The 15,169-nt window shown below is 34.5% G+C and overlaps 1 protein-coding gene across 1 annotated transcript; it reads right to left on the bottom strand.

The window, feature by feature from the left end:
* LOC126975471 (glutathione S-transferase 1-like) lies at positions 1-14,585 on the bottom strand. The gene is made up of 6 exons (XM_050823391.1): positions 14,563-14,585; positions 10,628-10,775; positions 7,981-8,039; positions 3,656-3,797; positions 2,826-3,016; positions 1-354 (listed from the first exon to the last, which is right to left on the bottom strand). The coding sequence occupies exons 1-6, from the start codon at positions 14,568-14,570 to the stop codon at positions 243-245; spliced, it is 660 nt and encodes a 219-aa protein (XP_050679348.1). The 5' UTR covers positions 14,571-14,585; the 3' UTR covers positions 1-242.
* Positions 14,586-15,169: the final 584 nt, after the last annotated feature.

Here is a 15,169-nt window from a genome sequence, read left to right as displayed (position 1 = left end):
TATATTTCATGTAACCTTTATTGCCTGAACGTACTTTACAGATTTATATATATTTAATAGGCCAAAATATACAAGTACCCTCAACCCTTTTTTACTAAATACAAAGTGAATTCAATAATATGTTTTTTTTTTCAACAATTTCAATCACATTTTAAACCGCAGTGCTTCAAATCAATCGCATTATCCGGTCAAATTAGCAGGTACAATAAAAGTTGTTTGAATAAGATTTATTTAATTGGCTTTCATAGTTTGCTCTCATATAGAGTTTTAAATGCAGTCAAACCAGGCACGTTACTCTTCTTATAGACATCTAATTCTGAGCATCTTTTCATCCAAGCTGTTATATTCGGGTATCTGAAAAATATGGTTTGTTTTAATTGAAATACTTAACAATAACTCATCAACAACAGTGTCGAATTTTACACATATCTCTACTAGTATAACTGTGATAGAACTGCCAAATACTTTTAACTAAAAATTTTATTCCTTTTATTTATTTACTGTATTAATTTTTTTTTAAATGTATTTATTGTAAACAACAACATAAAGTAAAATACAATACAAATTTTTACCAGTGGGAGGCTCCTTTGTACTGGATGCCGGCTAGATTATGGGTACGGCGCCTATTTCTGCTGTGAAGCAGTAATGTGTAGACATTACTGTGTTTCGGTCTGAAGGGTGCCGTAGCTAGTGAAATTACTGGGCAAATGAGACTTAACATCTTATGTCTCAAGGTGACGAGCGCACTTGTAGTGCCGCTCAAAATTTTTGGGGTTTTTCAAGAATCCTGAGCGGCACTGCGTTGCAATGGGCAGGGCGCATCAATTACCATCAGCTGAACGTCCTGCTCGTCTCGTCCCTTAATTTCATAAAAAAAAACAATAGCACTTAATAAGCCATTTGGGTTTGAGTGGCAATAAAAGAGGAAAATCGGAAAATATTAAATATCCTATTCTAGGAAATCCTACCATAAAATACCTATTTGCAGAATGCACCTATGATTTTCACAGTCCAAGAATTGACAATTAAAGCATGTACTTATTTCTAAAGAACCTTACAGTGCGCTTTATTGTGACTAACTTGTCTCAGTTAAGCCTCAAGTGTGATCATAAGGCCTGTCACAGACGACAGACTATCCGTGACGCACTTTTAGTCTATGATAATAAGACTTATAGAATTATACGCAACGCATACGACGCGCAAAAAGTCTGTCACACAAAATATTCTTGTAAATCTGACAGACCGCGCCGCACCGCACCATACAAAAAGTGCGCCAAACAAAATAACGTTCACGTCAACACGCGCTAACGCCGTCCGCGTATACGCTCAATATAATCTGTAGCCTGCACTTGCTAGGGATTGTATCATGGCGCTAGACATCGATGTATCGATGTTGATTCGAGAAATAGAAAACAGACCAGCACTGTACGATACATCTTCGGCAGAGTATCATGACAGAAAGGAGACGGATACCCTTTCATACATTATTGCGCCACGATGTAAAAGGATAAAATTGTTAATAAATAGCTGATTAATTTAAAAAGCATCACTGAGAATTTGAGGATTTTTGGCAAACTGAAAGTAGAGTTGTAGGAGCTTTTGTAAAATTAAGGTTATGCAATATATGGGCAATAATCTATATTAAAAAAGCTGATTATTGAAATTACATGATACATCAAACGAGTGATTGACAATGGACATTCTAGACAATTCTGTAGCTGTCACTTTCAGCACAGATTTAGAACGAGAGAGAAACCGAGAACGAGATTCAGAATCGACTTTTTCTTCGATCGATTTCGTATGTAATAGTAATATGATATCTATTTATTTTTTTAACTAAAGACTAATGTCTTAATTAACTAATGTTATGTTAGTTATAATGTATTTTTTATGTACTTTTATTGAATCAATCATCTGGTGCAAGTGGTTTTGGGTTGAACTATATTAACTCATTCACATTAATCTATTATAGTAATCGATATTCCATTTTAATCGCGAATTTTAAGATAATGAAAACTTAATTTTAAGATTTCTTGTTTTCTAGATTGTGAATCAGGGTAATTTTCTAGGTTTTAGAACTGTATGTTTGATATGAAACAGTCCCTAATCTATAATAATCTTTTTTTTTATGGAATAGGAGGACAAACGAACGTACGGGTCAACTGGTGTTAAGTGTGATCACCGCCGCCCACATTCTCTTGCAACACCAGAGGAATCTCAAGAGCGTTGCCGGCCTATAAGGAAGGTGTACGCGCTACTTTTGAAGGTACCCATGTCGTATCGTCCCGGAAACACCGCACAAGGAAGCTCATTCCACAGCTTTGTAGTACGTGGAAGAAAGCTCCTTGAAAACCACACTGTGGAGGACCGCCACACATCCAGATGGTGGAGATGATATCGTAACTTGTGACGTGTCGTGCGAAGGTGGAATTCGGCGGCAGGAATCAAGTTACACAGCTCTTCGGAACACTCCCCGTGATAAATGCGGTAGAAGACGCACAATGATCTTTCAGCAAGAATAGGATGAACCCAAAATTCTCTATTTCTTCTTATTTTTTATACTCAAGTACGAAAAAATACACCGCAATCTCTGTAATTACATTGCGTGTACGTTTCATTCTGCCGACAAAATGACCAAAAGTGTATGTCGTGTGCGTTGAGTCTGTATAATATCTGCCAGACATTTTGCGCGCAATGTGACTCAATAGCACAAAAAGTGTGTCATCTGCGATAGGCCTAATGATGATTGATAACATTTACTTTTAAATGATATCTATCAAATGCTAGAAGTTTGGACTCCTTTTTTAATAAGCAGTTCTACTTACTTCTTCGTATCAATTGGCATAACTACATTCAGAGAGCTCATTGAAGCAACGCAACAGAGGTCTGCCAGGGATAGCTCATCGCCAGCTATCCATGCCTTAGTGAGGAACTTTTCCATGAAATCATACGCTGATGAAATTTTCTCCAAAACTTCTGGCCTTGGTTTTTTTTCACCAAAGTATATAATGGGTTCCTGAAAATAATTATTAATTAATTTTTAAGGCGAAGAGTAAGCAGAAAACACGCAAACATGGTGTTTTTAGACAAGTTTTGTGGTGAAAGTATAGCATTTCGAGCTATGAACACTACTTAATCCTGTTACACATATCCTTAAGTCTTATTTGTAGGTTGCTAATGCTTGCTGTTGGTTATAGTTAACACTGCCGAGCCTTTTTGAACTACCACTTTTCTTTGAAGTTAAACAAGTTTTTTGGCATGGCGTGACGCATTTTTTTGGTACTTCTGTCAGAAAAGTTATTCTTATAGCTTGTAACTTTTTTGTGTAGGTTAATATATTCAGATTAGTAGTGAATAACGAGGATTGTAAGCATATAAACTGTTTTCCACGCAAGAATTTCGAAAATATTGGCTATGTTCCATAGATGGCAGACCGGCAGCCGTGAAGTCATATCGCTCAAGGTCGCTGGCATTTAGTGTCGCCTTAATCCTCCAATACGCTATATGTTAATAATAGCATTTTGCAAAGGTTACGGCACGGAACGCCTTAGGTCGTGGGTTCGAGTCCCGCATCGATCATAAAATTTTGTATTTTAAATTTTATTTGCGTGTCGTCCTATTTAAAATGCAATAAAATATTTGTGCATCTACTTACGAATGCACCACGCAGCGCTGGGAATAGGATTCCGGAGTCAAAATGAAGTCTCTGGTCAATGACAGCCCGCTTCTTGGGGTCTGATGGATAGAGAGGGTTATCCTTCCCGTATTTCGTCACCAAGTATGAGGCTATAGCATGGCTGTAATCAACATTATAATATTAATATATTTTTAGTATTTATTAGAATAGTTAATTACTATCATTCAAACTGTAAGTTTAATTGTAAGTGTTGTGCTTCCCCGGGGCATAAAATTAATGCTTCTCAGAATCTTTGACGTTTTCAAGAATCCTGAGCGGCAGTGCATTGTAATAGGCAGGGCGTATCAATTACTTATTAACTACTGAACGTCCTGCTCGTCTCGTCCCTTAATTTCATAAAAAAAAACAGGACGTTCAGCTGATGGTAATTGATACGCCCTATCCATAACAATGCAGTGCCGCTCAGGATTCTTGAAAAACCCAAAAATTCTCAGCGGCACTACAATTGCGCTAGTCACCTTGAGACATTAGATGTTAAGTCTCCTTTGCCCAGTAATTTCACTAGCTACGGCGCCCTTCAGACCGAAACACAGTAATGTTTAAACATTACTGTTTCACGGCAGAAATAGGCGCCGTTGTGGTACCCATAATCTAGCCGGCTTCCTGTGCAAAGGAGCCTCCCACTGAATTAAAGGCTGGTGAGTTTAACTTGTGCCAACCATCTGCGCCAGTAGACCCCATGTGTGGGGTTTTACGTTCCTTACAATAGGGTCTTGAGCTCTATTTCGGGTATGTACACTATAAAATCTATAACACTAATAGATTACACATCTTTTTACATATAACACTGACTATTTGCCACACGCCAGCCATGCGTACTCATTAAAAAAATATTAATATAATAATATTGACACACTTTTAACACAAATTATCTTGCCTCAAGATAAGCATATATAGCCTGTATTATAAGTTATAAGACAATGATATATTTAATACAATATACTTACTTAAACATACATATATTCATATAAACACACATAAATACATTTAAACATCCATGACTCGGAAACAAACATCCATATTCATCATATAAATGCTTGCACCTACCGGGATTAGAACCCGGGACCTCTAGCTTAGTAGGTAGGATCGCTAACCACTCGGCTATACAGGTCGGATAAAATGGCACAAAAAATGCTTTAAATTTAATATACTGGAGTTTACCCGAAATTCGGGAGTTTCTGAAAGCAGCCACAATTAATTGAGTCAAAATATAATGTCGAATTCAAATATCTCGATTCAAAATAGGATTTTCATTCACTTATTGAACGACGAACTACCTCTTATTCGAATGAGTGAGCCTCAGACCTGAGAAGAACGGACGCAAGAAACTCAGCGTACTTTTTCTCTTAATCATCGAAGTGAGAAGTAGTTGGAGGAAAAGAATAGTTTAAAAAAAAAATAATAGGTACATGATATTGTTTTATTAATCTGTGTACCCTTTATTATCCTCTCTGAAACGGGACATACTTTACTTCTTCTAAAAAAAGTTAGAAGCCCTTCTCTACTACTACTACTCTAGATTTGACTCGACCCCCTCCCCCCCTTAAACATCTCACGTAATTTATGGAGGCCCCCTTATGAGTCAGCATTCAAAAATACATAAAACTTCAAATTTTCAACCATCTACGATCAACAGTTACTTTTGTATCGCGATTTTAATATCGGCAATACAACGTTTGATGGGTCAGCTAGCCTAATATATAAAATTCTCGTGTCGCGGTGTTTGTAGTTAAACTCCTCCGAAACGGTTTGACCGAATCTCATAAAATTTTGTGTGCATATTGGGTAGGTCTGAGAATCGAACAACATCTATTTTTCATCCCCCCAAATGTTAAGGGTAGTCAGCTCCAATTTATTTTTTATATTTTATGATACAACATTAAAAGATATATACAATTCTAAATTTTCAACCCTCTACGCTTCTTTCTTTCTAACACCTATTTTTGTATAGCGGTTTTTATATTACTTATTCAGTTCCATCCACAGATCCGCAATAAGGTTGCAAGATGGCAATCGAATACATTAATTATTGTAGTACGATAAATTAAATGTACGATATATTTGGTAGGTCTGAGAATCGGTCGTCATCTATTTTTTAAACCCCAAAAAATTTTATTTTCTTCTTTTTTTACTATGGCAATACAATGTTTGCTGGGTCAGCTAGTATTATGTAAAAATATTGTCAACCACGTAATCGTTCGCGCGGCGCATACACTAATTGCATGACGTCATAGTCTACATAAAGTCAAGGGTGCGCGAACGATTGACCGTCACTCACTGCGACGCGCATGGTGCTTTCATAATGTACACGATTTGAAATCCAAGGTACACAATTACATTTTTACAAGCTGATCCGGCAAACGTTGTTTTTCCATATAAATTATTTTAGAGTTAAACCGTTTCTTGGACATTGCAACATTACTTTATTTTTCTAAAATAAACATAGCCTAAGTTACTCCTTATTACATCAGCTACCTGCCAATAAGAGTCCCGTCAAAATCAGTCCTGAGTCCAGCCATTTTAAATATAAGCCGGAACAAACAGACAGACAGACAAAAATTGTAAACAATGTTAGCTATTTTGGTGTATGTACCGTATATTTACATTACAAACAGACACTCCAATTTTATTTAAATGTACAGATTTACTATTTTATTATTATCTATATTATATCGGAGTTTAACTAAAGTCAAGAAATATTACACCAAGGAGAAAGAAATTCTTCTATCTGTCGTCGTGCAAGTTGTAACGTAGTTATGGCCTTGTTCGGCCGATTAGGCCTCGACATTACAGCCACAAATAATTAATACCTATCTAAATAGTTATCTTATTTGCGCGTACCTAATGAGTAATAAGTAGTTTTAATTTAATAATATACCCATTATACAAATGATTTAAGTTTTCTTTAGTGTTAATTCCGCCAATTTTTTGCACGAGGCATCCTCAGGACGTGTTGTCTCGCTAAAATCTAGCACGAGACTGAATCAAATGAGCCGAAAGCCGCTCTTTTATACCCTCGCGTCCCATGAAATGACGCGCTGTGACTGGTCGGCTATTGTGCCGTATTACCCCCGGAAGAGACACGTAACAAAGGTGATGGGACTAAATTTGTTTGTTCATTCAACAATGTAAACATGTTATTTTTTTTAACACAAAAGAAAACTTAAATCATTTGTATAATTATGGATTTCCGCAAAGTAACGCCTAATTCAATAAATATACCTATTATAAGCCGACCATAGTTATGAATTGATTACGATTTCATTAATCTTATTAGCGGGCACTCAAGGTAGCAATTTATTTGAAAGTTCTATTCTGTGACGTAGGTACGAGTAGACCGTACTGTGTTTAAATGTGCTCTGCTAACTGAGTACGACTAAACATGAGCCTTATTACCAGGCAGCTAAGATAGTTATTTATTTAAAAGGTGTGCCTCATTGTAACTTCTGTACCTACTATTTATGTTGTATGGAAAAGGAGGACAAACGAGCGTACGGATCACCTGGTGTTAAGTGATCACCGCCGCCCACATTCTCTTGCAACACCAGAGGAATCACAGGAAAATAATCTTATATTTAATATAATTTAGAATATAATATTATTTGACGACCCATATAGCCGAATGGTTAGTGACCCTGACTACTAAGCTAGAGGTCCCGGGTTCGAATCCCGGTAGGTGCAATCATTTATATGATGAATATGGATGTTTGTTTCCGAGTCATGGATGTTTATATGTATTTATGTATGTTTAAGTAAATATATCGTTGTCTTGTACCCATAGTACAGGCTATGCCTAGTTTGGGGCAAGATAATTTGTGTAGGGTCAATATTATATTATACTAGCTGACCCAGCAAAACGTTGTATTGCCGATATTAAATCGCGATACAAAAGTAACTGTTGATCGTAAATTGGTGAAAATTTGAAGTTGTATGTATTTTTTAATGTTGACTCATAATCTAAATTAATCTTAAATTTAAAAAAAAATGTCAAAAATATTAAAAAAAAATCGTGTGGACCACCCTTAACATTTAGGGGGATGAAAAATAGATGTTGTCCGATTCTCAGACCTACCCAATATGCACCCAAAATGTCATGAGAATCGGTCAAGCCGTTTCGAGGAGTTCAATGTTTAACACCATGACACGAGAATTTTATATATTAGAAGATTACATTGCTTAGGTTAGCTTTATTTATTTGTTTTAGTCTTTAACAATGTTTTTGTTATATCAACAAAATATGTTGTCTCAATTTTAAGTATTTTTATAAAAAAAAAATTAAATACCTGTCCCATAGAATGAAGTCATCATCGACTAACATAGGAATAGTGTGTTGTGGATTCATCTGAAAAAAAAAAGGTTACATTTTTTATATTAACAAATTAGTAATGTTAACAAAATTTTTGTGAATACTCCAATAAACCAGTGGTAGGCTCCTTTGCACAGGATGCCGGCTAGATTATGGGGTACCATAACGGCGCCTATTTCTGCCGTGAAGCAGTAACGTTTATATGTTTCGGTCTGAAGGGCGCCGTAGCTAGTGAATTTACTGGGGAAATGAGACTTAGCATCTTATGTCTCAAGGTGACGAGCACGGTTGTAGTGCCGCTCAGAATTTTTGGGGTTTTTCAAGAATTTCTTTTTACTCGCTGTGAGATAAAATTTATTATTTTGTAACAGTTTGACAGACTATGATTAATATTTTAGTGATAAATTAGAGCTATTAGGATTTTGTGTGTGTAAATGTACAAATTTTTTTGTATGCACTTCGGTGATGGTAAGGCTGAGCTAACAAAAGTTATGACCAAAGACACCATACAGTAATAAGAATCCTGAGTGGCACTGTATTGTACAGCTGAACTTCCTGCTCCCTTATTTTCATAAAAAAAGAAACAACATTTCGGAACGACCTGTAAGTAATCTACTTGGTAAAAGGCATAAAGGCATTTATTTTCTCAAAATTGGTTCCTTTAGAATTCTTTTTGATGTCATTTCTAATAACTACTAGATACTACTACCGCTTCGGAAACAAATGGCGCTCTGAGATAGAAGAAGCGGCGCAAGAAACTCTCCCAACAATCTTTTTTTGCGCTCTTTTCAATAAAAATATACAATATTGTACAATCATTTCTATCGCTATAAAATAATCACAATCTAGTCGCAGGCTGTCCGATCATTTAGATATTCAGCAATGGAGTAATAGGATTTACGACAGAGCCATTTCTTTATAAAACATTTTATTTTACTTATAGATAATGCCTGAACAGTGGCTGGGACTTTATTATAGAAGTGTATACATTTACCCTTAAAGCTATTATGTATCTTATGAAGCCTACTAGAATTAGTTACAAGCAATCCCTTATTTCTAGTAGCTGCGCGCTACCGTAAGCACTAATGCCTATATAATAGCCTAAACACATGGTCGGATTTGTTCCGACCGAACCATCTAACGCGGTTCATATTCGATGGCATGTCGGATTGTCCGTTGCACAAAATTATTATTATTACCAACTAGCTGACCCGGCAAACGTTGTTTTGCCATATAAAATGTATTGATCTTTTCCTTGCTAGTTGATAAGAGATGGCGCTAGTTGTATTCATTAGTAACAATCACACTTCTTTTATATTTTGTATAATTCACACTATAGTTTTATAAATTATAGCCTATTTGTTAATCTGGTGTGTAAGCTATATTATTGTAAAGTTTCATCCAAATCTATTCAGTAGATTTTGCGTTAAAGAAGTTCAAACATACAAACAGACATACAAACTTTCACATTTATAATATTAGTAGGATTGATGCGAGGCGCCTACTCTATAGGTGATATGATGAAATTATAGGGGAGTAGGGCCCACGTAATTTTTTTTCCTAAATATCTAATTTTATGTTTGAAAATTACAAAATTAAAATAAAAAAAGTGTGTACATATGTATGCACGCAAGAAGTTATACTTCTTTGGCGTAACAAAGCAAAAGTCCTTAAAATGATTTATTGCTCCTGCTATTCTACGTTTGTAGAAAGAACAATATTATTGTAAAAAATTTGCAAATATTGCTGTGAAAATTTATTATTAAATAACGAATACGGCTGTATGGGCTTGACACCTGTGCCTGGCCACATAATGGACGAAGAAAGCAAAAAAAAATAACGAATGTCGCAAACGTCAGAAAATTTTAGGAACCAACTTCACCCTGTTACTTTTGTGTTACAGTGAAGTGATGCGCGCGCATCTTAAAAATTCACTCTCATCATTTTTTTTCTTATCGCGCCTAAAGAAGTATAACTTCAAAAAAAACGCAAAATTTTATATAATTACGGTTAAGTATTTCTCCCTGTGGTCACCATTTTTGTGCCACTCACAGCGTGTATGTTGCGATATGAGAGTAGGTAGTACAATTAGGGTACCTAATATTATCTACTGTGATTATGAAGTATTGAAGAAGCATTATTGTTTCGGTCTGAAAGGCGCCGTAGCTCTTGAAATTCCTGGGCAAATGAGACTTAACATCTTATTATGTCTCAAGGTGACGAGCGCAATTGTAGTGCCGCTCAGAGTTCTGGGGTTTTTCTAGAATCCTGAGCCGCACTGCGATGTAATTGGCAGGGTGTATCAATTACCGGGTTCGAATCCCGGTAGGTGCAAGCATTTATATGATGAATATGGATGTTTGTTTCCGAGTCATGGATGTTTAAATGTATTTATGTATGTTTATATGAATTTATGTATGTTTAAGTAAGTATATTGTATTAAATATATCATTGTATTGTAACCCATAACACAGGCTATATATACTTAACTTGGGGCAAGATAATTTGTGTAAAAAGTGTGTCAATATTATTATTATTATCATCAGCTGAACATCCTGCTCGTCTCGTCCCTTATCATAAAGAAAAGCGATCAGATAGCTAAATAACAGATTGCTCATACTGACCTTTAGATATTCCTCGGTAAGATGGTCCTTTTTAAGAGTATCGACGGCGATGTACTTAACCGGCAGTTTCAAATACGCCAACACCATTTGGCATGCGCGGCAAGGGGGACTTTGGTCCGAGTTGTACATAGACAATACCATATTGAATCTGAAAAAAAAAGTTTCATTTTATTGATATTATTTTTAATAAATTTGTTTTGGCTCGGACATCGAAAGGAGCGCTGCAATCTAGTACAATAATAATAATTATTTAAAAAAAATTGAATTAGGCGTTACTTTACGGAAATCCATAATTATACAAATGATTTAAGTTTTCTTTAGTGTTAATTCCGCTAATATTTGTTTAAAAAAAAAGTCGAGACAACACGTCCTGAGGATGCCTCGTGTAGAGGCGAAACACGCGTCGAATTGTTTTTAAAAACAAATATTGGCGGAATTAACACTAAAGAAAACTTAAATCATTTGTATAATTATTAAAAAGTTTATTTGGTTCAAAAAGTATACAGAAATCTTATAACTAATAACAATATGGACATTAGAAAACCAAAATGGTGTCTAGTCAGCATTATGTTGGGAAATTAATTAACTAGTTAATTAATCATTAACTATTAACTAGTTCACTCTCGTAGTTGTTTCAAGAATCCTGATCGACTTTATTTCGATTGTAATGGACAGGGCGTATCAATTACCATCAGCTGAACATCCTGCTCGTCTCGTCCCTTATTTTCTTAAAAAAAACATAGCATAAACGATTTTCATAATGATACCACAGACTGGGAATGAAGCCAACACCCTCAAGCTCTTTAATTATAAATGTTTATTGTACGATATTACATTGTAACGTAATCCATACTATTATTAAAAAAAATTAAGCCTGTTGAGTTTCTTGCGCCCGTTCTTCTCAGGTCCAAGGCACTCTATTTTGAATGGGTGGTAGTTTTTGACGTTCAATAAGACGTGATTTTGAGTCCTATTTTGAATAAAAATATTTGAATTTGTATACCTTCTCTTTTTTATATCGTGAATACTTTAAAAACTTACATACAAAATGACTTTAAAAACAGTATGTAATAAACATGAAATGATGAATAAAATGATCTCACAAGGAAGTGTTTGACTGATATTTAACAAATATTATGTTAGGTAGTGTGTGTTACAACCTCAATCTGTTGTTGTTCCAAGCACGCTGGTAATTGTTAACCTACAGATTATATCGCCGAACTTATTTACGTGCACGAATGAACCTACCTACGGAATATTGTCTACAAAAATCTCCATTTAAATTAGGTATGTATTGTATTTTTAGCCGAAAGTAATAATTAAGTTTAACAAAACGTGACATGAAAAAAGCCACTTTTGGTAAAAATAATTAATTCGATATGTGATGTCATAGTTGGTACCCCTGAGCAATAGTTGTATCACAGAAACAGAATGCTGTGAGAGTTTCTTACGCCGCTTCTTCTCTCTCAGAGCGCCATTTGTTTCCGAAGCGGTACTAGTATCTAGTAGTTATTAGAAATTACATCAAAAAGGAATCAATTTTGAGAAAATAAATGCCTTTTAACAAAGTAGACCCGATGAAGAAAGTATAAATATGGCATGTTTCCTGGAGTGCTATGTAAATAGTATAATAAGTCAAACACTACGAAAACTCGCGGAACACATGTCGGGGTGATTCAGGTTTCCTATGGAAGATCTCTACCTTTTGGATGTCCACTGGACTCTATCATTTGGGACTTGAAAAACAATATTATTTTAGAAAAATAACAAGCCATCATACAAGTAATTAATGCAATTATGGTCCCACAAGGAATGGAAAATATTAATATATTCCAAAAATAATTTAAACTAAATGTAATAACCTAATAACCATTTGATTTCACCCTTGCCGTTCATTAAAAAATTCAATTACAATTTACCAAATGGGGATGGGTCATGGAAAATATTACAAATTATAGAAAACAAATTGATTAGAGGGAAGACAAAACCACGTGTAAGCAATAGTGGCTAACAGCTAACTGATGTAAAAAATTTTAGGAAACGGCTGGATGGAAAAGGAACAGATAGGATCAGATTTAAAAGGAGACATATACAACAATGAATCTATTTAAATAAATAATTTACTTACACACTAACTTTGAATATTAATTAAGTATCTGACAAAGTAAAAAATATTGGGAATAACTTTTTTTTTTTTGGACTTTATGGCCTGGTAAATTGTGAATAACCATCAAACATTCCATTTTAGGAAAATGCAAGACTTTATCATTTTATTTATCCATATGGTCAACACATACACATTACCTATATATTTATTTATTTTTTAATTATTGAAATTATTCTTCTTTAGGCACATTATGAAAAAATGATGAGTGAAATTTTAAGATGCACATGCATCACTGTAACACAAAAGTAACAGCATGAAGTTAGTTCCTAAAATTTTCTGACGTTTGCGACATTCATTATTTATTTTGGTTTCTTCATCCATTATTGGGACAGGCAAAGAGTTAAAGCCCATACAGCCATATTCATTATTTAATAATTAATTGTCCAAGCCATCTTTGTAAGATTAAATATTGTTCTTTCTACAAACATAGAATAGCATGAGGAATAAATAATTTTAATGATTTTTGCTTTGTTACGCTAAAGAAGTATAACTTCTTGTGTGCATACATATGTACACACACACTTGTTTTTATTTATAGTGTGGGCCAATCATGAGCATATTGGTGATGCAAACCCATAAGATTCCCTTACCAAAAAGTGCCTAATGTGGCTAAAGAAGTTTTACCTTCACAAACTAGTCGATATTGATTTACTTTGTGCCTGGTAGTGGGATAAGTACATAATCTAGCTTCTGTTCAGGTCTTTGGTAATAATAATCAGCTTCATTACTAAACAAAAACCTTAATTTGATTTAAAGCTTAATGCAAATACTGAGAAAATAAACTGGATTATGCTGTGCTATGTGCAGGAAACATGAGAAAAAAATTATCAAGGGGTTAATTTGACTTTTTTTTTATAAATCAGTCAGTGAAATTAGTGCATAATACAGGTTTTTTCATATTCATATCCAAGAAACTGTTATATTTGACCATTATCAGCTGTTAATTTAAATTCTGATTGTGTTTCTAAATACTTATATTATGTGTGTGCATTAAGTGCATTTTAAATACTTATATTAAAAGTAATCTTAAGTTATAAAGTATGAAAAAATCATTCAACAACTTTGTTTTGTAGTGTGTATTAGGTCTATATATTGTTTTTTTGAAATGAGACATGGTTCATATTTACCTTTTATTACCTACATATACATACATAATAAAAAAAAAGATGGCTCTTGATTAATATTAGTAGGTACCTTTATAACTTGATAACAGATCAAAGTAATAAATTAATGGTAACTTTCATAAGTACATAATTAGTAATGCCAAGTGCAATTTATAAATGCATTAAGTAAAGAGGATGTAAATATAAGAGGCGGGAATGCCTAAGTAAAAATTGAAATCTATTTTAGTTAGAACATGCAGTCATTACAGTATCGCGATTGGCCATGAAGTATAAATCCCATCCCCTAAGTTCCTAAGTCAACAGTTCCTTAAAACATAGTGGATTTCAGCTATCTCCTTTTTTTACAAGATTATCATCATCAGTATCAGATATATCAGTCATCTGTCAATGACTGCATGTTTCATACAATTGTTTCATACATAGAGTTTTGCTAGGCTGGCATTAGTACACACATCTAAATGATTTATTTTTAAATTCAATTCCACACTGACCAAAAACAATAGCTTTAACATAGAGTAGAGAAACACTGATGAAAAGCATCAATGAAGCAAAAACTTTTTCACGGTGAAACCCTTCACTAGTGGTTTATAGTCAGTACATATCAGTATCTATATTTAATTAATTTTTAAGGATTTGGACCTGACCTATTCATCAATTCCTAGATATAGGTAATTGTCAGCAAAGGATTTTAATTCTTCTTCTATGGCATCCTGCCGCTGCATAAATTCTCAGGCTCTCCAATGTTTTCTTCTCCAACATCCGTGTTCATTTAAACACTCTTACCTTAAATATCATCAATTTGAGTGACCAATTCTATATCTTTGGTACTTATTAGCGACTTATTGAACTAGGTAGGTTCTCATCTTGATTTGTTGATTGCAATTGCAATTTGCTTCACTTGCTTATGACTACAAATTTTCTACATTCTGAAGTGTTTTGCCTTTATAATAATATTTGTACAACTGTATTTTCCCTGTCAAGTCTTGCATTATTTCTTCTTCTAGAATGTGGATGTTACTGGACATCCACAAATCCTTAATTCTTCTGTTGCTGTAGCTTCTGCCTACCTATAATTATTGCATGAGGTTGTATTCTAGCTCGAGGCCGGCACCTAGTTATCTTATACTAACTATTGCTGTGTTCACCATCACAGCCTCTGCCCAATACTTTCACTATGTATCTTACACATTTTGTTCCCTTGTGGAGCTCTGTGTTGGTTTCCTGGTGGTTATATTACCACATCTCGTTTTA

Source organism: Leptidea sinapis, chromosome 36 (genome assembly GCF_905404315.1).
Source record: "Leptidea sinapis chromosome 36, ilLepSina1.1, whole genome shotgun sequence".
In the NCBI taxonomy this organism is placed as follows: Eukaryota; Metazoa; Arthropoda; class Insecta; order Lepidoptera; family Pieridae; genus Leptidea; species Leptidea sinapis.
The sequence above is the reverse complement of the archived record's forward strand: the minus strand, read 5'-3'. Positions and strand labels throughout refer to the sequence as shown.